Below are 23284 nucleotides of genomic sequence, written 5' to 3'. Positions count from 1 at the left end.
GAAAATCAGCAAATTGAAGAAAACTGAACTTCAACCTGCCTACCTTAGGAAAACCTAAACACAAATACTTTTTGTTCAACATGATTCTCAGTCGAACATGAAAAATTAATCATAAATATATATATATAGTGAGCGATCGAATTTTTGTTTAATTTATTATTATCTTAGTGGAAAATAGTCAAGAAATTAACCAAATTGATTCACATTTTTTTTGACAATTGTTACCACAAATAAGGCATATACAAACAATGGTTTAACGGATTGGTGTTTTTTAATTCGCGTCAAACCAAATCTTTTGAAATAGTTTTACAAAAGAGTTTATTTCTGTTAAAAAAGGGCTTTCAACAGATTATCGTCAAAATTTAGATGACGGAATTCCTGACTTGGTACAGAATCCATAATACTGACAACAATGTGTGAACAAAACAAAGACATAATAACCGTGTTGAAGACCGTACTTAGAACTACAGTGGAATACTTTTACTGAATTGTGACTTGGATGGAGAGTTGTCTCATTGGCACTCATGCAACATCTTATCTTTTCTATATATTAGGTAAAAATGTACAAAAAAATAGGATACAACAGTCAACAATGTGTTATAAAATTAATTACGGGAAAAGCAAACCACTACGCCAACATAGAAAAACAATATGGCATATAGACAAAACACATCAGCAGAAATGAAGACAAAAATACAAAAATGGCCATAGCACAATAACACAATGGCGGGATTCATTAGTACCTAGCCACTTCAAAAGGATAATATCAAACATGGACTTACTAGTATCAGTTAATGTTGATAATACAAAGACAAATAAAAGAACACGACATTAAGCTGATAAACAACGTTAGTACCTAGAATCTATACAAGCACCTGATATCATCCCCACTTTTGGTTGGGGTTCGTGTTGCCTAGTCTAGTTTTTTTTATGTTGTGTCCTGTATACTATTATTAGTTTGTCTTTTTCTTTTTTAGCCATGGCGTTGTCAGTTTGTTTTCGATCTATGAGTTTGTCTGTCCCTCTGGTATCTTTCGCCCCCTCTTTTCCAAGACAACCGTGTGTTATTTGTGAAGTTGATAAGGAACATTTAGCAACAAGGTCTTGTTATCTCTGATGAATAAATTTAGAAAAAGGACAAAACGTTCTTTGACATAACCCTGGTCATCAACATTTTGCCCAGGCGTTTCATAAAGTCAAAGGAGTAGCTGCAAGCTCTTGAGTACCAAAATGAGTAGGGAAATATATATCCTACATGTAGGTGAAGTTTGTATATGTATCAATGCTAAGGTGGGGGAATTGATAATTTACAAAATAGAGTCTTCAAGCGTGTGTAAGATTCTGGTACTGAGTATGTCAAATTCGAATTATATGTCTTAAAGTAATAATATATTATGATAAGCTTCTTTAGTCAAATATTGCTGTTTGTTTTGTGTACTTAGTATATAGTAATGAAATAAATGTTTGGTTATTGTTGTATGTTTCAGCCATCACTGGAGGTAAATATAACAGACAATGATGGATTTACAGGATTTATGTATGCATGCGAAACTGGAAATAAAAATTTGGTAAAATTACTAGTTGACGCCCACTTAAAACGACAAATCAGTCTCGATTTGAGTAAAATTAATTGTGATGGAAAGACAGCGTTACAAATTGTAAAGGAAAGGCACGACTCAGGTTTATTTGCCATAGTGAATGATGCTTACGGACACAAAAGTTATACAAAACCTGTATCAGGTGTTTCCGATGACAATGACTTTCGTCTTTTTGACAAAGTTAAAAGTAAAAAACTTAAGTCAAAACAAAATGCGGGTAGGTCTGGACAGCGCATGAGCATGTCAGCCATCAGAAGAGCGCTAAAAGAAGCATATATGTCCGACGAAGAAGACGATGTGGTTGAAGAAAATCACAGTAAAGATAAAAATGGAATAACTGATTTAGTAAAGGTTGTAAGAGAATGTGCAACTGATTTACGACAAATTTACCATGAACAGGAGAAAAGCCAAAAGGAGGCCAAAAAGGAAGTAAAAAAGATTCAGCAGACAAGAAACAAACCCGTTCCTGAAAATCATGGAAGAAATGAACAATCTATCACTGATATGCTGACTACACCTGGTAAGAAGAGAAGAAAACGTAAAACGTATAACGATCAATTCACTATAGAAACTGCAAGTACCAGAGAAAGTGATTATTATGGCATGACTAACGAAACACGTACAATAGATACACATAGAGCAGGTAGGAAAGAACGAACAACAAAGGTGCACTTTCACCCAGCTCCAAAGGGTATAAATATCGACAGCATAACGGTTTCAACAAAGAGAGAAGAAGGTGAACGAAAAATTGTTTTATCAGATACAAGTAACTATGACAAAAAGTTGGCTGTAAAACCGAAACCCAAGTATAATCGAGATGATATGTATAGACGTGTTAATGGGGTGCCTAGCTCATCCTTGCCGCTTTCAGTTTCGGGGACACAAAATAAGTATGCAAGCAGATTACCAAATAGAAAAATTTGGTCTTCTCTTGAACAAGGCAATGTTGCTTTGCCTTCAATATCACGACCATCTTCAAGGACTTTCCTACCACCTTTAAAAGAGGGCTTTCAGGCAAGGAGAGCAAAGGAAAACCCTGTAAAAATTCACGACAAGGGTATGTGGAAAATTATGCAAGGCTACAAGTAAAAATAACCAAATTCTGTGAATTTCTATGGGGGATTTGTTTGTGGCATGAAATGGCCAAGACAGCTCAACTAAAACAAACCTGTATATTATGGGGGATACGTTTATATTCACAATATTTATAGTATTAAAATTATTTTATCGTTTTAACTTTACTAGATTGTTCATGGATTGGTTTCCGGGTACGGGAAAGCACACAAGTTAATCAGTCTGATAACGACAAATGAAAACATAAAGAGAGGTGGTAATGCCAATGAGACAACTATCCACCATAGCCCAAAATGACGTGAGTGTAAGCAACTAAAGGTCATTGTAAGGGGTGCTAGAAATTTCAGCGCATTTGAAGGGTGATTTTCATCCTCACACACATCACTGGTACCCAGACCGGCTGAGTTCATTCTAGAATAGGTACTCTTGGGGCCTCGGTTTGTCAAGGTACCCAGACTTTGACCAGGAGTTCAATCCTCAGATATCACTTCGGTACAATTCAAACGAAAAAAAAAAACATAAACAAATTAACTTACACATAAGCAAACTGGCGACGAAAAGATTAAATTATGTTTTCCCGTTTTCTTGCACGGTAGTTTCAAAATCGTGATATATGACATCATATTTGTTCAATAAAATATTGCTGGCACTAATAGAAGTGTTAGAAAATAGAATAGAACAAAAGAATGTTTTGTACGTATTTAAAGCTTGCAGATCAATGATTAAAGTATGTGACGGCATGCTTCTTTTCAATCATATACATTGACAATTTCCCCTCGTCATACTTAGTTAATGACATCAGTTCCTAGTATAATTAATCAATGTACCTACAGGATATCCAATTACCGTGTGCATTGACGCACATTTTCACAGTGTAGTCCCTACGCCATACTAAGCTACTTCCTTAGATCTTAGGTCTACAATACCATTCCTTAGAGATGATAAAAACTCCTGTGTTCAGATTGTAATTTTCTAGGTATGAGAGAAAACACTCATGTCATTCGTTTCGTATTCCGGAAACGTTCAACATTTTCAGGCATCTGTATTCGTGAATTTTTTAAACAGCATCTGTCAAAGCATGAAACTAGTAATGCTAAAATGTCATGGAAAGAAAACTGAAAATCCTTTTGAATCGTCCAAAGCGTATCTTAAGCCTCAGTCACACATTCACGATTTTTGCTGCCATCATTGATCGGATATTTTCCGTTAAAATCACGGTAAAAAAGTCTAATCCAGATCCTGTGATTCTTGGATTGAAATGAAAACACGAGCACACGCTGAAATGTATCGCCTTCTTCAATAACCAATGATTGTATGTTGATAGATTTTTTTAAATATAAAGCTTTATTACAACTTTCACATAAACTTAACAAGAAAATGAGGTCACTGAGGTCAGATAAATCAAAGTTAAAATATGGAAAATACATGCACACCTTACAAGCATTCCATTCACCAAATATGCTTTAAATATTGTTGACCTTTTGCACATCTAAGAAACAAACTTAACCAGGAAAACTTCACATTGATCTATGAACCATGAAAATGATGTCATGGCCATATGATAATTGCTAGACGGACATATACACTAACAATCATTCCATACACCAAATATATTTGGTCTATTGCTCATAGTATTAGAAAAACAGTAAAAAAAACCCCAAAAAATTAACACTGAGCCATGAACCGTGAAAATGAGGTCAAGGTCAGACTGACATGTGCATCATAAATTATGTTCATACACCAAATTATGGGCGAACTATCGCATACAGTATAAGAATACAGACCAAAACACAAAAACTTAAGTTTAACAACTAAACCATGAAAATGAGGTCAAGGTCAGATGGCACCTGCCAGTTGAACATGGTCCCCTCACAATGGTTCAATACACAAAATATAATAGACCTAATGCTTATAGTATCGGAGATATGGACTTGACCACTTGAAACTTGCTATCATAGAAAACACCAAATATATCTTTGGCCCTATTAGCTTATAGGATCTGAATAATAGACCAATCAACAAAAACTAAACAATGTGCAATGAACCATGAAAAAGAGGTCAATTTCAAATGAACCCTACCAGTTTGAGTGTTTGACATGTAGGCCTTACAATCATTACATACACCAAATATAGTTGACCTTTTGCTTATGGCATATATGTCTTAAGGACATATTGACCACGCAAGTAATCCATATATCAAATACAGGTACAGAGAGGGCATCAGTCAGGAATATTATTGGGTTTGTGTTATCGATTTAATTTTTGGTGGCGTGTGCAGCATGAATAAGGGCTTCTTCTTCAGCTTTGTAACAATATAGGCCTATTGGTATTGCCTCTGATTGTTGATCTTCTTGGGGGTACTTAATGTATACACCAGCCCCTCCTTTTTTGTGACTGACCCATTTGTATATACTCTTACCCAGGAGTCTAAAGGGTACTCGTCTTCAAGCATACTCATTGTCAGTGTTTTCTTGACAGTGCTACTCTGTTCACCTTTTGTAGTAATGAGCGGACTGAGGTCTGGATGGAGACATTTCAAAGTTTATCTTCACACGGGTTGTTATTCTTTGTGAAAGCTGTAGGTTCGATAAGTTAAGGTAGAACTTCCTGGTTTGAACTATGTAAGGCTCTGGTCTCTAATGTAAAGCCTGATCTTTTGAGTCTGCCCAAGGAGAGTTGTTTCAGTCTGGTATTTATTGGGTGGTTTTGTGAACACTGATATTTGGTGGCCTGTATCATGGCTTTGCACTCCCTTCTCTTTTTTAATGGTAGTCTGTTTGTTATATCCTCCATACTATTTATTTGTGTTGATTTCATAGCACCTGTGATGATATGTAGTGCCTGATTCTGACATTATCCAAGTCTAATGGTGAGACTTAGCTGCCGTCATCCTTGAGCTAGATCTGTATTCAAAATGTGGACTTACATTTCCTTGGAAGACAGATTTCAAGATTTTTTCGTTCACATCCATTTTGTTTCTGCAACATTCCTCATGTTGCTTCCAAGTCATTCTTTTATCAAAAGTTACCCCAAGGTATATTTGTTGGTCTTCCACTTTAAGTGGAATCTGATAGATTGGGTTTGGAGAGAGTGTGAAGAGTCCCAGTTGTTTTTTCTCTGTTGATGGTAACATACCACTACTTAGCCAACACAGGCACTTGTTTCAGAAAAAATTTCCTGTATACCTTAATATAACAAGGGACTTATTTTCTAAGACAAGTGCTTGTGTTAGCCCATGTGACTATCATATCTAAAGCTGTTGTATTAAGATATTTGCTGTAGTTGCAAACTCTTCTGAGCACAAGAGAACAAGATCATCTGCATAAAGTGCCAATTGTACTGCTTTTGGTAGCTCTGGTACTAGGTTGTTCAAAAGAATAGAATAGAGTTTGGGGATAAACCTCTCCTTGTTGGACCCCTTGTTTTAAGAGTACTTTCTGTCCACATTGCCCATCTATCAGCACTCTTGACTCTTCTATTGTACAAGTATGATTTGGTCCATTTGTACATTCTTCAACTAATGCCATATCGAAGCATTTTTGCAAGGAGTCCATCTCACCATACCTTATCAAATGCTCTTTGTAGATCTACGAAAACAGTCAATGTTATTCTGATTGCCTGTTGATTGGGAGATAATGGTGTAAGGAACTAAAGGCTCTCAAGAGCCTGTGTCGCTCACCTTGGTCTATGTGCATATTAAACAATGGACACAGATAAATTCATGACAAAATTGTGTTTTGGTGATGGTGATGTGTTTGTAGATCTTTCTTTACTGAACATTCTTGTTGCTACAATTATCTCTATCTATAATGAACTTGGCCCAGTAATTACAGTGGAAAATATTTTCTAAAAATTTACAAAAATTTATGAAAATTGTTAAAAATTGACTATAAAGGGCAATAACTCCTTAAGGGGTCAATTGACAATTTTGGTCATGTTGGGCCAGGTGAGCTAATAATAAAAAGAGCTCATGATCAGGTCAAAAGATTCAAACAATTTACCAAAGTTACCTTCTGACCTTCCGACCTTCCGACCTTCTGACCGACCGACCGACCGACCGACCGACAGACAGACAGACTTTTATAGAGAAATTTAGAAACAATCTGAGTAAACTTATCGATCCTTTAAATACATTCATTCTTAAAGGTTACCAATTCAAAATGTTAATTAGATCTTGTTTTCAGTTAATTAAACTCAAACTAAATATTATTGTTATATAAATATGTACATGCATGGCTCTACAATCTGTAGATACCTGTATTTTTGCATTGCACAAGGCCATGTTTTTCTCTGACTGTTTTTGACGTCTGATCACAAAATCTATTGGATGCTGGATGTGTACTGATCAATAATTTAGTCTTAGATGCATGATTTTTTTCATTAGTTGTTTTTGGCTTTTGAATAGCTGTCAGTAACTGCTTGTTCTCTCGGATCTATACTTAAAAGTCTTTTTGTTCTTGGGATCTACAAGAAGTACCCGGTCACATCCACACTGTTAGTGTTAGATGTATTTCTATTAGCAGCCTTTTGATGAGATAGGCCTTTCTCAACTGATTTTTATAGTTCGTTCTTATGTTGTTCTGTTACACCACTATCCTAGGTTTGAAGAGTCTTTGAAGGAGGCTGGGGCAGCTGTCAAATTATTGATTTAGTAAAAAATATATAATATAACAAAAAGCTGCATGGACTCCAAATAAACCTTGAGTAACATAAGAATACAATGCATAAACACACATTTTACTGGAAAGATGAAAAAAGAACATTACTCTCAGGTGTTTGTAAGTCTTCTTGTACCTTTAATGCAGTTCATTCAATAATCACAAAATGCATTTCTTAAAACTATGATTAAATATTCAATAACTTTCCATGATAAAAACACTTGATACAAATGTAAATGTATTCAACTAGTGGACACATCTCTTTAAATCATGCAATAAAAGTTTGTAATCCCTGTTTAAAAAAACTTTATTCCCGTTCTCATAAGTCTTATGTCCCACTAAATAACAATGTCTGTAATTTGACTAAGACAGCTATTACTAACACAATAAATGAAAGAGTCACCAAAATGTTTGTCCTACTGGAAGTCTGTACCTGAAACAGAAAAGAAAAGAAATATTTAAATCAAATTTGATATCTCACCATTATTCCAAATATACTATTTGTTCTATTCTTACTGAATACAATCTTAAAGTTGATTTGGGTTCATCCTATCTGCAGTCATAAGAGTTTATAATAAATGTTTTGTTTAACAAAAGTTTACCTGTTTTGGCAGATTATAGGAATGACCAGTATACATTTTTTGATTTTTTTTTTCAAGTTCCTGGATATCATAACAGACTTCTGAAAGAGTAAAAACAAGTGATACTACAGAATTTCAACTTTCACAAATGAAAATGAGTAATTTCATATGAACCAATTTTATTTTCATACTTATTTAGAATTTTGTGTTGGTATACAATTACTGAATGCAGTTTAAAGGGATTCCTTATAAGCAACACTTATATTTTTTTCATTTAGATAATTTGGCAGCATTTTTGTCCTCAAAATTGCAGCCATCTAAAGCAATCTTAATTATATAGAACCAAGACCTGACAATTATACAGGATCATATAATTTTGACTATATTTGACTTTCACATGAATATTATAATTACCACTAATGGAAATACACTATTTAAAAAGGGCAATCCTATTTAATAACCAAAAGCAAACAAAAATTTCCTGCATAATCTATATTTGCTTCTCAGGGTATGCCACCAATCCCTGGCTCTGATTATGGTCATTTTTGTGGGGATGTAGAAGTACCTGTCCACCTCTACTCTGTATTTTTGCTAGAGATATACTTCTATTTGTACTCATCTGATGAGTTCAGCCCAGTTCGACTGATTTTATAAGTTTGTTCTTATGTTGTACTGTAAGTCTGTAACACCACTATCACAGGTTTAATGTCTCATTGGCAATCATACCAAATTCTTTATTTTTATATAAAAAAAAAAAGATATAAATACATATGGCTTATAATAAATATTGAAAAATATCCACCAACAAAAGGTAGTACATAAGAAATTACTGAAAGTTTTAATAGACCAGTTTTGAACTGCATAATGACGATCATGAAGACACTTGGTGACCTTTAACAGTGCAGGGATACAAGCAGTCCCCTCTATCCAGTTAATGACGCCATACAGACATGCATGATTGACTTAAGTTTCTGGTGCAGGACATAAGTCAATAGTGGTCTTTTGAATCCATTTATTTATAATGCGTTATGCTAGCTTGGCTTATAACTAAATGAACACTTGAAAATAATTGCTTTTTTTCTTTCTTTTTTTTCTTATCAAAGCCATTATTTGTTAATTTGAACACAAATATTGGATGTAGTGTGAATTTTTAATATATAATAAATATTGAAAACAATATTGGAAAATACTTGATGGTTTTTGTAAATAACACTCAAAATACGTCAGCATATAGTTTTAAAGGTATTCAATAAAAGACAAATAAAACTTTATTATAAAGTAGAATAATCAATCATTGAGGGTAAAATACAGACATGAAATTGTACATGTTTGCCATATATTCTTTAATGCAAATAAGACCAATTGCATAATTTTCTGTTTGCTATTTATTCAACACTACTAAATTTCTGCTGTTTGCCTTTTCATTACATTTCTGCTTAAGTAGAATTTGAATTTTAGCTAAATATTGCTTTTTTGATTTTGAATACATTTGACAAAGAGTTTATTAATAATCAATACCAATGTCATCATTTTAGTTGAAAATAAACATTAAAATTAACATGTAAATGAGTTTAATTAGTTATGTCCTCACAGCATATCAAGAAACTATTGTCTACATCAATATTATATGGACTTTTAAAGTTTAACACGACAGATTGCATAATATACAGAAAACAACGGGAACAATAGAAGTGATACATATCACAGCTTCATATAACTTAAGCATGTTAATGGGAGTTTTACAAGAGTTTTTTTTATCGATAAATACTCAAAAAGATGTACTATTGCTTATGTAACTGCACACCAAATACCATTCATTTATAATTACTTGTAAAGTTTGAACAGACCTAATTACAAACTTCAACGTGTAAACTATGGATAAGCTGCATAGACCATGACTGAGGGGGCAGGTAGTAATCTACACAACAATGAAAATCCATTAATAAGATATTGAATACATAACATAACATTACTTATTTATCAAGATCATTGCGTTGTTGTACTCATATATGTTTTAATTAAATCATGATATCATATAAAATTAGATGTTTACAGACAAAGAGCAAAAAAAACTTTTAGTATTTTTGATATACTTTTAAATAGATAAAACTTAATGAAAACATTTGTACTTCCATTAATAAATAATCAGGAAAGGTAATTTGATTGCCAATCTGCAAAATGTATTGTTTGAATGAGGATTTCCTAATTAAAGGTAGCTTAAAGATAAAACATATAGCAGGAAATATTGAATAGATTGGCAATTTATCTTTTGACAGGATTTCCTAATTTAAGGTAACTTAACATAAAAGAAAAACATAGACTGAACGATGGCTGTTTTGTGTCCAGGGACAAATATTACATTCTTACTCTGAAGGGTGGAAAGTTAATGCATATGAATATATATCTTGCTTTGTTCTTATGACCACTGTTCCATGTATACTGTTAATTCCTTTTACTATTTATTGGATACTAATTTTCGTGGCTTTTGTAGGTACAGGTGAACCTCAAATATAAATCTTTAAGGAGTTTCAAATGTTCCTTCAGGGTGTATGCGGACTTTGTCAAAACCTCAAAATCATATTTTGAAGGAAAGGCAACAAAAATTGGTAGCCATGAAAATAAATGAATCTACAAAAATATTATTAAAGCCCATCAAGCAAATTGCAACAATAAAAACTGTTTATATTCATATGCCAAAAAGTCTGATGTTAACAATCATCTGCTGTAGTAGACTCTAAATTTTTTATAAAAAATAAACCAACATTCTGAGAGTAATGTTTGGCAATACATAGACCCTTACTGGTTGAAAATTCATTGTACTTAATGTAACCAAATGCTAACTTGATCTAAAACTTGTCATGGTGTAAACTTTATACAAATAACAAGCCAATTTCTTCAAGTATGACAAAATAAAGTGTGAATTTTCTAAGTCCCAGGACCATAACTCTAAACAAAATAATTTTCTGGAACAAAATGTAAACTTGAACTGTTACTTTGAATTGATAAAACTATATACCAATTATAAATTGAATATCTTAAAGCATGATGGAACAAGAGGCTCTCAAGAGCCTGAATCGCTCACCTGGTAAACAATGCCTTATTAACTAAATTAATAAATCAATGTTTGTTGTAAATTAAACAGAGTAACAAAGGCCATGTACTATCCTGGAAATACCTTTTAAAGTCTCTTAGGAACCTCTGGAAAGAAATGGGCATGAGTTCGCCCTACACTTGATTAAGATACAGTCTAGGTCAATCTGATGATTCACAATACAATTGCTATTAACAGTTTATCTGTATCTATAATAATATTCAAGATAATAACCAAACACTGCAAAATTTCTTTAAAATCATCAATTCAGGGGCATTATACCTGAAAAACCAGTTACCCAATTCGGCTGAAAATTTCAGGACAGGTAGATCTTGACCTAATAAACCATTTAATCTGATGTCAGATTTGCTCTAAATGCTTTGGTTTTTGAGTTATAAGCTAAAAACTGCATTTTACCCCTATGTTCTATTTTTAGCCATGACAGCCATGTTTTTTGACGAAATAGAAAATAAAACACAAACTTTATTTTATACACCCTACTGATCATTCAGTTGAAGTTTGGTTGAATTTGGTTGAGTAGTTTTAGAGGAGAAGATTTTTTAAAGTTAGCAAATATGATGAACAAATTGTGAAAAATTGTCATTGAAGGACAATAACCCCTTAAGGGGCCAATTGACAATTTTGGTCATATTAACTTATTTGTAGATCTTACTTTGCTGATCATTTTTGCTGTTTACAGTTTATCTTTATCTATAATAATATTCAAGGTAATGACCAAAAACTGCAAAATTTCTTTAAAATTACCAATTAAGTGGCAGTAACCTAACAATGGGTTGTTTGATTCATCTGAAAATTTCAGGGCTGATAGATCTTGACCTAATGAACATTTTTACCCCCTGCCAGATTTGCTCTAAATGCTTTCGTTTTTGAGATATAAGCCAAAAACTGCATTTGACCCCTATGTTCTATTTTTAGCAATGGCGACCATGTTTGTTGATAGATCAAAACTTCGGATACAATTTATAAACTAGATACCCTAAGGAACATTCAGTTAAAGTTTGGAACTATTTGGCCTAGTAGTTTCAGAGGAGAAGATTCTTGAAATAGTTTACGATGACAGACGACGACGGACGCCAAGTGATGGCATAAGCTCACTTTGGCCCTTCGGGCCACGTGAGCTGAAAAAAATACGGGAAAACTGGTTATTTGAGTAAATTTTCTAAGACCAAAGACTATAACTCTACAAAAAAGCATCAGACCAGAACAAAACTTCAAAGTTAATCTGTAACAGGTCATGATAAAACAATATGCATTATATCAAATGAAGCACAAAGAATGTTTATGAGCCCCTTATAACTTGTACGATAATCTAAATTCAAGAATACAAATAAACTTTTTAAGGTGGACCATTGCAAGGCCAAATTTCTTCTCTTATTCATTATGCTCTCTTTTAAAGTTGTATCATTATTTTTTGTCTTTTATTTTAGTCTATTCACTTTCAAGAATGTTCCAACTATATCAATTATGCATTTGTTTTCAACCTGAATATGCATGTAATATTTACCACTAGATGTTAAAGTCATAAGAAACGAGTGACCGGTGAAAAATAAAGTTCTTCCAATTCTTGAACCAATGCATACAAACACCATAAACTTAGTCTTTTGTGCACGAATTTATCATTTTTTTCAAGTAAATTTGGTATAATTGTCAATTTTTTTTTTCAATCAGTCAGTGTTGTTGTGAAAATATTGCAGGTAATTAAAGTTCGTGTTTGAAGCCGAAGTTTAACGATTGTCACCTGTTTGTCAATAATCGACTAAAAACCAACAAAAAGCATGGAAATTGAGCATGTGTTTAACATGTAAGTTCAGATAATAGTTTATTTTAAGGACATCCATGCATATTGCGATCACCGGGTTTTTACGAGATGGGTCACACTGAGGTCACTTTGCATACGGAAAATCTGTCAGGGGAATTGCTTCCTGGAAGCAATTAAAATAAAGTAAACTTCTTCTAAATATGAATAAATTAAAGAATTTTCTTCAGAAAAAAGTATATGTTCATAAGTTTTATAATGAAAACTATCCATTGAGTTATAAAAAAACATATGCATTATTTTTTTTAATTTGAGGTTTCTTATGACTTTAAGCAACCATCAATCAATCTTTTATTCCTATCAACATTATTCTGTCAAATTATTATGAAAACATAATTTTCCTTAATCTTTTTGAATGCTATAATATTTAAAAAAAACTTAATGAGATTTTCCTAAAACATTATTTTTTGCAAACCACTTTTTATACATTAAATCAAAATCAGGTTCTTAATCAACACAGCTCCTGTACATTTCAAGCCTTATGCCTTCATATTATCAATACTCTAAAGATATAGTTTTTCACTTCATGACACTTTTATAAAAGTGTTCTAAGGTATAGGCCAAAAATACTGTGAACTATGAAAAATTTGCCGATTCAGTTATTGATGTCTTTAAATGACAGAGATAATGTGCAGACATTACAGTAAAACCTTATTTCAGATGCTGCATTACAAGTACTAAAACATAATGTGCAGATATTACAGTAATACTTAATTCCAGATACTGCATTACATGTAATACACCATGTTTTTTGTGCTTCTTTGTTACATTTGTTGTTTTTATAGTGATTTAGATGATAACACAATGTTGACTGCTGTACCCCTATTTTTTTACCTTTTTACCTATTGTGTCTGTTTGTTTTGTTCACGCATCGGTGACAATATAATGGAATTTGATGCGACTGTCATACAAGTGAGAGATTTAGCTAGCTATAAAACCAGGTTCAATCCATCATTTTCTACATTTGAAAATGCCTGTACCAAGTCAGGAATATGACAGTTCTTGTCCATTCGTTCTTGATGCGTTTTGTTATTTGATTTTGCCATGTGATTATAAACTTTCCGAATTGATTTTCCTCTGAGTTCAGTATTTTTGTGATTTTACTTTTTCCAATATAATGCATCCAATTGTCTGACCATAGACAAATAACCTTGAGATTGAACAGGTTGTTCACGATTTTATTGTTGCATTAAGCTTGTAAGCTTCAAGAAAGAAAGATACTACTGGGAATTCATTAATATTTGTGGGATACCATTTTTTGTGGATTTCAAGGGTAAAGGTGAATCACAAATTCAAATGTTCAACGAATTTCAAATTTCTATAAGGTTGTATACTGATTTTGGTAAACCATTAAACTAAATATCTTCATTCCAAGAAAATTGGTACCCATGAAAACAATTGAATCAATAATATCCTTTTAATATAAACTTCTACTGAAAAATACTGAGACTGATAATTATATTAAATATTAAACTAACTTGAGAAACTCCAGAGACTTGTCCTTGTTTTAAAGGTAATGGTACATCAGGTCTGAACACATTTTTTGTAAGAGCACATTTCAGGAAATGTTTTCCAGTCTCTGTAATTTGCACTTCCACTAATTTCCCGAGTAAGTGTTCATCTTTTGGTACTAATACCTGCAATTCACAACATGTTATTCTATAGCAGATACTTAAAATGTGAAAAAGATGACAATTTTTAACAAAGATTCAGTTTCTGTTAAAATTTGAGGTACCTGATGAAAAAATAAATAAATACAAGCACATTTCATCAGAAAAATACTTCTTCAAAATTGTATGTTTACTATGATTGCAATCAAAATGGTTTTTGAAGACTTCCTCTATTCCATGACGCTATAGAGAATTTATTTAGAGGACAATCTCACTTATCACACATAGCTGAGCAGGTGATAGAGCAGATTTTGTTCATATAAGTATTACTTGTATATAGATTAGATATAAGAAGATGTGATATGAGTGCCAACATGACAACTCTCTATCCAAACTACAATTTGTAAAGAAATATGTACATTTTCCATTTATGAATTTGATTTTGAATAAAAAAGCATATTCGCCTGGATAAAAGTGATATTTACCATGCTGTACATCACACCGTTGACAATGTTTTTTCTGAGGGGTAATAATCTGCTCTAACACCCGTTCAGCTATGTGTTATTTAATTTATTATACTGAATGCCCTATCATTATTACCATTTAAACTTAAATTAAAAGTTATGATCTATGAAGTTGTTTACAAAACAACAACAAAGTTACAGTTGTACAAAAATAACAAAAGTGAAGCAAGTAGTATTTTTCTTATTTTAAAGTGACAATCAATGAAAAAATGCAAACTTTAGCTTTGTCTCAAGTATCATAGAAGAAAATGCAATGCATTGTCTTTCAAATAATTGATTTTTGATTGGTTCATGCAAGAGGGTGACATTAAAAACCAGGTGCTACGCAGGGCACAGCTTTATACGACCACAGAAGTAGAACCCTGAACAGTTGGGGCAAGTATGGACACAACATTCAAACTTGATACAGCTCTGAATTTGGATTGCCATCAAATCAGTGTTCTCCCAAGGCCCTTAAAGGACCGCAGGCCCGCAATGTATAATTTTTGACCGTGGTTCTATCATCTTACCGTGATGTCTAATTCTTATCTGTGGTGCTAAAATTTTCAGGTGAAATTTGACCAGTTCAAACCCAGATTGTTTACACCACATGATCAATTTACCAGGTTCAATCCACCATTTTCTACATATGAAAATGCCTGTACCAAGTCAGGAATATGACAGTTGTTATCCATTCGTTTGATGTGTTTGAACTTTTGATTTTGCTATTTGATTGGGGACTTTCCTTTTTAAATTTTCCTTGGAGTTCAGTATTTTTGTGATTTTACTTTTTACCTGATGAGGTTTACCTTGTTGATTGGATGTAAACGATGATACTAACACTTGTAACATGATTGTTTTGTGTCTTAATTAAGATTTTATAATTTTATGATCACAAATAACTACACACTCAGCTTGTCTGGCAAAACAGTCTTTGGACATCTGAGTAATCTCGGCCTAATATCACATGACCCAGTTAATTCAAGTAGAGAATTCAAGTTTATTAACAATATATTGCAATCTATTTTATAAATTTAAGACATGACTGTACCTTCAAACTGAATATCTATATCCAAATTTAATGAATGAAAGAAGTAAACACTGTCCATAAGCACATGTTAAAATCTATTTATATCTACTTCCTGTCAATTAGGCGGGAAAAATAGGGAGACTTTGTTGTTGACATTGAATATGATTACTTATAAGGGATTTCTTTTTAAATGAATCATGACAAACAAACATTAAGGTTTTAGTGCAGCATTTAGGTTGTACAACAAGAACACAAGAAAGGTTATATTTACAAGAAATTTATATTAATGGCAAAATGTTCAAAAGTTTATAATTTTTTTTTTGGTAGAAGTTAAGATAGAAACTGGTTCAAATAATAAAACAATATAAGTTCTTGTAAATTTTTATTCTTAAGACAGGAATCCTTTTATATAACAACAATTTTCTATCTTGAAACTAGACAGTTTTTTTTAATTGAACTCTTATATTTATGATATTTTATTTTAATTGATCATAGATTTTATAAAAGATTAAATAAATATAATTATTTCATAGTAATGAATCATGTTTTATTTATTTTAAAAAGATATTCAAGTATACAAATTGTTTATTGATTTACTTCTCTTTTACCAATAATTTTCTGACAATGTCTACACATAACACAGTACCTCAGTATTAAAACAAAACAAAAGACATAAAACAACAGTAACTAGAAATAAAGGTAAGCGACCCAACGCGACACCACACATTATACAATTATTTTACCAAGAGCATGTGTTACCCTGGTGCTATCCAAAAATCCTGGGGAGAACACTGATCAAATTTTTGACATAATATGAGTTTCTGACACAAAACAAATGTCAAGATCTTACAAATCTATTGCACAACATTGTGCAATTAAAGATTTCTTCTTTTAACTTTTCAAAAATTTAGAATTTAAGAAATTTGAAAAAAAAAAAAAATTGAAAACAACTACCACCCCCTCTTTTTTTTGCAATTAGTCCAAAACCTGACATTTCTTTATACATAATATACAAGCAGTGTAAGGGAGGTAAATCCGAACATACCCAACATTGTATGTTAAATGTTTTAGAATTACCTCCCTTACACTGCTTTTAAATTGTCTTAATTGTCCATTGACCAGAAATACCTAGTTTTTCCCCTTTTTTGCACCTACTTCCGAAACATTTTGAGCCATAACCCTCCAAAGTCAATACTAACCATCCATATAATAATTGTCTCCCTAGTATGAACCAATCAAAATCTGGCATTTTAACATAAAGTATAATATACTTACTTGATCATAACATTCATTGTGACCAACATAGTATTGTCTGTCCTTTGAAACTTCTGTTACTAATACATTCTGTACCTCACCAAGCTACAATGAAAAATAACATGAACTTGAGTCAAAGGAGCTATTAGTATATGCAAAAAGACCATGTAAAACTACTTTAATCACCTAAGAAAGGAGTAAGTTGGTTATGAAAATAAAGTTCAATGTTACAAGACAAAAAATCTGTTAAGTTGACTTAAAGACATGCAAGAAAGTTAAATAGAACTATTTTTGTCAAAGTTTTATTCTAACACATTGATTATTACATCCAAAAAAGGTCAAAATAAGCAATTTTAGTAAAATTTGACAAAATCAGCTGGATTTCAACCAAATTTAGGACCAGGAAACATAGAGCGCAGGTGTCGACAAACTAAATATTCAAACATTATTTTAAAAGTTCTTTCTTGTCAACGTATGCGCTCTATGTTTCCTGACCAATAATCTATGGAAATTTAACCCGTTTTCATAGCCTTTTTTCGAGGAAAATCAATATGAGTACAACTTGTGACGTCATAAAAAAACAAAAGAATGTAAATTTTCAACAAAATGTCTTATTTCATATCTAGGCACTGTATTAGTTATAATTTATTAAGACATTGGTCAATAAATCCCAATTTGAAATTTACGCTCCAAAAGGGGGTCATTTCAGGACCTTACCAAACCTACTCCTTTGACTATAAATTGTTAAAATATTAGCAAATTCATAAAGGTAGATATTGCAAACAAAAGCAAAACAAAACAACCCAAAGTAAGATAGGCCTCATAGACAAGGTTGAACTAAAATAAATGTAGTGTTATTTAGCTTATATGACTAAAACACTGCCAAGTATTTTTTACTTGTAACATTTAACATTATTTGAAGTTTTGATATTCATTTGTTCACTAACACTAATAATATCTTTTATGATAGGTAACCATATCTGTAACCACACTATAATACATCAAAACCTTGTTATATACATATATCATATATACCTTGTGGTCATAAGGAGTATAAGACTGTTATATATCATATATACCTTGTGGTCATAAGGAGTATAAGACTGTTATATATCATATATACCTTGTGGTCATAAGGAGTATAAGACTGTTATATATCATATATACCTTGTGGTCATAAGGAGTATAAGACTGAAATAATTCAGAAACAGCTTTAGTTCTTTTCTTCACCTGCAATAAATAATTCCAATTAACACATACATCTATGGTATTTTTTGTCGAAGCAAACCACAGCATTTACTGTAAATTCATAATTATTGCAATGTTATTATTATTGCAAAAAATGCAACCGGGTAATAATCGCAATAATTTTTAACTCGCATTTTCAAATTTTTAACTGAATTAAACAGGATTTTTTATCAATATCACAAAAATTAAAATCGCATTTTAGTCAAAATTGACAAAATCGCAATAATTTCTGAATTTACAGTATAACATAGAAAGTTTCACTTCAATGCTGGATTTAAGATGATAGGCAAACACTAAAGTAGCATATTATTACCGAACATTCCATCATTACCGAACTGAACAAAGAAATAACACGACGGGTGCCGTATACGGTGCAGGAAATGCTTACCCTTCTGGAGCACCTGATTTCACTCCCGGTTTTTAGTGGAGTTTGTGTTGTTTCTTAATTGTTATTTATAACTGTTGATGTAAATGTCCTTGGGTTTTGTGAGTCTTTGTTTACTCCTTGGTTTTGATTGTTATTGTCTTATCAATCAGATGACCTGTATATCACAAGCTTATTATATTTTCTCTTACCTTATGAAGAATTTTATGTAGTAAGATGGCTTAAATTAAAGCTCATTTATTTACCATAAAGACACTTAACTTACCTGTTGTGCAGGTATACGAGGCATTTTAGCTGCTGGGGTGCCAGGTCTAGGGAAGTACTGATTAATAAATAAACTGGGAAATTTGTATTCATCAACTAAATCCATTGTTTCTTCAAAATCCTGTAGACAAACAATTAAAGAAAAATATGTAAATTTACTACAATGTATCAAACTGTTTATTGGTAAAAGTATCGGAGAAATATGTTACAAAATTTCAAAATCAAAGTATCCCCTAAAAGAATGTAGGTATCTGACAGATTCAAGTTCTCCCACATAATTGTCATTACTTTCAAGCTGCTGACAAAAAATGAAATCATACCATTTTGTAGATGATTCTGATGAGAAAAAAGTGAGGAAAATATTTATCAGATGAACAAACTGAAGGACAATGTCATTTCAAAATGGCTGCCTCTAGGAGTGAGGTATGAACAGAATGATGTTGATAATATTACAATACACAATAACATGCTGTGCCATGAGCACATGATAGGCATGTCACTTTTAAAAAAAATAAAGTTAAATAACTCCTCAATGTCGTATCAGAAATTTATAAAAAACAAAAGTTTCATGAAAATTGGTTAAAGCATTTTTGAGTTATTGTTCGACATGTTGACAACGTACAGGCAGATAACAATACCATAATACTTCCAGAAAACAAGCATATAAGAATTAACTGACGGATGGATGGACAACAGTATACCATAATATATCTGTAAACGGGCATATAAAAATTAATTACAAATATTGGATAAAGCTGAAAAGATGGGTCTAAATAAGTATAGAAAGTTATAATACCTTCTCTGTTTCTGTGGGAAAACCACATATGAGATCTGTTGCTATAGTAATCTCAGGTACCCTAAAAAAGGATGTATAAGAGTAATCAATATGATAATTATTTCTTTTAAATGTTTTGCAGCAGTACAAATTGACATTAGTGATTATTTTTAAGAACTTTTCATCTTCAATTTTTGAGATGTATGTTTTCAAGCAGTCAAAATATTCAAGTAACAGTAATTTAAGTTAATTTGAATACAGAAGTGTCTGACAATCTGAATTGTCCATCTGATTCTATGAAAAGCACAAAAAAAGTGTTGTACATATAGACAGACTAATTTTAACTCCTTTTAAAATCAACATATGAAAATTTCTTGTGATAGATAGATACTTAATTCTCTAAAACCTGAATACAAATTTACAGAGAAAGATACAATATAAATACAGGTACAATAGTTAAGGTAAACAAAAACAGTAAGATATTTTATAAGTACAAAATTATGATGACATACATGTTTAGTACTTTAGTAACATGCATAATAAAAGGTTGAACTCAATAGAAAGGAAAAAAGATCAGTAAGATGCTTTTGTGATTACATTTACATATGCACATCTACATAGTATGTCCTTATTATCTACAAAGTTTCATAAAATTAAGCTCTGAAAATATAACAGCAGCTTATTTCTTATTGTAAACAAGTTATTTTCAATGCATAATGCATACCTCTGTTTAAGAAAATCAACAACATGTCTAAAGTCTGCTTGGCTGTATTCACGTTTCATGTCCATCAGAACACTATCAGACGCAGACTGGACAGGAACATGAAGAAATTTATACACTCGTGGATGATTTAAAATCTTTGCCATTTCCTGAAAATAAAATTATCACAATATCTTAGTCAGATATTCTTCAAAATTATTTGAAGGAACATAATGTATGCAGTTCAACAAAAAGAATAAGGAAGCAATATCAATTTGAATACTTAATGAATGGCTATTATCTATTTTGAATTTATTAAACCATAAAAGTAATTTTTGACTCTTCACATTGAATAATCCGCAAAGCGGATTATGTAAAATGTGAAGAGTCAAAAATTAGTTTTATGGTTCAATAAAATCAAAATAAATTATTGCCATTCATTATAAATAAATTTCTATCAAAAATAAGGCTCAAAGAACTTTTTATATTATTTAAAATTAACAATAACAACGTACACACATGTTGGCGTATGAATACACAACGTCAGAGTGGGCGTGTCGCCATCAAAATTGACAACATTGAAAATAAAACTAAAAATTTTAACCAATCAGAAGACAGTAAAAACACTAAATTTATTTATAAGGCTATGAAGGATAAAATAATATTTAATTTTCTACATTATTAAATTAGAATTGATTTTCCAAGTCACTGGGATTTGTCAAACAATCAATGTTTTATATGCAGACATTCTTAATACACTTGAAGTGCTGTGATTGTTTAATACCTTCTTAGAACTAAAGTATTTTTCAGAAACCATGCAAACTAGTAAAAAAAGATTGATAACATTGAAGCAACAGTTACAACTTCTATGAACATGTTCAGGTGACAAAGAGAATAAAAAGTAAAATCTAACCTCTAAGTGTTCTAAGATGTATGGAGGATTTGTCATACCAAGCCTCATCCTGGCACCTTCAGGTATTACCTCTACTAGTTTCCATAGTAACTGAGGTAATGTTACATTGATATCATGACCATATGCTCCAAGATCTTCTGATGTCAACCAGATCTCTACCACACCCTCTATGAAATACATTATTCAAATATTACCTGATATATCGTCAAAATCTTTGCTCAGCATGTGAAATAAATGATGCCAATAAGTGGATGTGAGCTAATGTTTAAACTTATATGACATATTTTGGATTATCTCATCACTCTATGTTTACTTATCTTTGGAGTATTTATCCATTTGTCTACATGCAGTTGAAAGACAATATTTTCCTTCTTTCACATACACAAAAATGTAAAATTTTACATATATCTTAATATGATAATACCTTAGTACATGTAAAGAATTGAAAGGACATCTGTCATCTGAAGTGTATCTGAAGTACTGTAGTATATTAAATACCTTCAAATGACTGTTTAGCTCTATTAACAATGTCCTCTATAGGATAACTGCCTAGTACTGTAATATATCAAATACCTTCAAATGACTGTTTAGCTCTAGCTACTATGTCTTCTATAGGATAGCTGCCTAACTCTCCTCTTGCATGCTTAGTTTTACAATATGTACACTGATTCAGACACCTACAAAATATTAAATTTTTAACTTTAGTATAAGATACCTATGTTCAGAGAGAAATTCAGAGAATGTAAGTTAAGTGCAGATTTATCCACGAGCTACAGGTGCCAATAAAATTATATTATCAACAAATTATAAAAGCTTTGCACAAAAGCAATTGACAGATATGGCCCCATCATATTGGCAAAGTCTTTATTATAAGGTCTAAAAAAGAGTTAATAGATTTTAAAATTAAAAGAAATTACAAATTATACATTTATTCACATACCAGTAATGACAAACTGATAAATTTTGACAATAAAAGGAATCTCAACCTAAAAACAAACATATACACATTTCTTTTATACACAAAGAAACTGCATTAAATGTTCTATGTACTTGGTTCTTGACAGTCTTGTAAATGTTTATGGCTCCAGAAGTACATGTAAATTATTTTTGTTGGTATTATTCAAAATTCAATACAGACATAAATGGATGTCAAAAAAAAAATGTCTTTTCAAGTTGTATCTTTTACTATTAATTGAAAATTTAAGTTACATAAATATGATTACACATACTGTGAAAGTACTTTTATTCGTGGGGTACCAATTTTCGTGGTTTTCGTGGATGATTTTATCCACGAATTTAAGTGTCCAACGAAATAAAACAACCATTGTCCAAATCAAGACATGGAAAGATCCCCATCGGTAGGTTTGACCGCTGATATGATCTACAGAATATATTGAATAATGCAGGATTATACCCATTTAATCTTTAATAACCTAAACTGTACAACTTTTGATCTTTTTATTCTCATAAAAAATATTGTTGATCGACAAAAGTCAGATTTCCGGTATTGTTTTGCTAGTATGATAAAGTGTTCATTTTATATCCTCATAGTTCTCCTACATATGGGAAATAATAATTTCATGCTGGGCTTGATTTTGATAAGAATTATTTGACAATTCAAGATACGTTTAAACCATTTATTTATGTTATTGTTTTCTTTAGGTGACATGTTTATGGCCTAATCAACACCTTTGATGGTCTTTAATCTGTTGATCACTTTATCATAGGTTAATTAGTGTTATCACTACGATTTACACGGTCAA

At 31.7% G+C, this 23284-nt stretch overlaps 2 protein-coding genes across 6 annotated transcripts in view; one reads left to right on the top strand and one right to left on the bottom strand.

Moving 5' to 3' along the window:
- The window catches only part of LOC143056163 (uncharacterized), a 34065-nt gene extending 31226 nt beyond the window's left edge, over positions 1-2839 (top strand). For 2 of the 3 annotated variants that reach the window (XM_076229253.1, XM_076229247.1), the window contains exon 3: positions 1488-2839. In XM_076229253.1, the coding sequence (XP_076085368.1) occupies positions 1488-2687 (1200 nt within the window). In that variant the 3' untranslated portion in view covers positions 2688-2839. Of the gene's footprint in view, positions 1-1149; positions 1258-1487 lie in introns of those variants that run through there. The other variant, XM_076229259.1, reaches the window with a different exon arrangement.
- Positions 2840-7445: 4606 nt separating this feature from the next.
- Positions 7446-23284, bottom strand: part of LOC143056109 (threonylcarbamoyladenosine tRNA methylthiotransferase-like) — a 24858-nt gene continuing 9019 nt past the window's right edge. Inside the window, exons 7-17 of one of the 3 annotated variants that reach the window (XM_076229201.1) lie at positions 22146-22198; positions 22020-22070; positions 21522-21688; positions 20633-20778; positions 19930-19990; positions 19135-19254; positions 18404-18466; positions 17258-17341; positions 14318-14476; positions 7933-8012; positions 7446-7763 (exon numbers count right to left, since the gene is read on the bottom strand). In XM_076229201.1, coding sequence (XP_076085316.1) covers positions 7730-7763; positions 7933-8012; positions 14318-14476; positions 17258-17341; positions 18404-18466; positions 19135-19254; positions 19930-19990; positions 20633-20778; positions 21522-21688; positions 22020-22070; positions 22146-22198 — 1018 coding nt within the window. In that variant the 3' untranslated portion in view covers positions 7446-7729. Of the gene's footprint in view, positions 7764-7932; positions 8013-14317; positions 14477-17257; positions 17342-18403; positions 18467-19134; positions 19255-19929; positions 19991-20632; positions 20779-21521; positions 21689-22019; positions 22071-22094; positions 22199-23284 lie in introns of all 3 variants that reach the window. The other 2 variants (XM_076229194.1, XM_076229209.1) reach the window with 2 other exon arrangements.

The sequence above is a fragment of the Mytilus galloprovincialis genome, chromosome 1 (genome assembly GCF_965363235.1).
Source record: "Mytilus galloprovincialis chromosome 1, xbMytGall1.hap1.1, whole genome shotgun sequence".
Taxonomy (NCBI): Eukaryota; Metazoa; Mollusca; class Bivalvia; order Mytilida; family Mytilidae; genus Mytilus; species Mytilus galloprovincialis.
The sequence above is the reverse complement of the archived record's forward strand: the minus strand, read 5'-3'. Positions and strand labels throughout refer to the sequence as shown.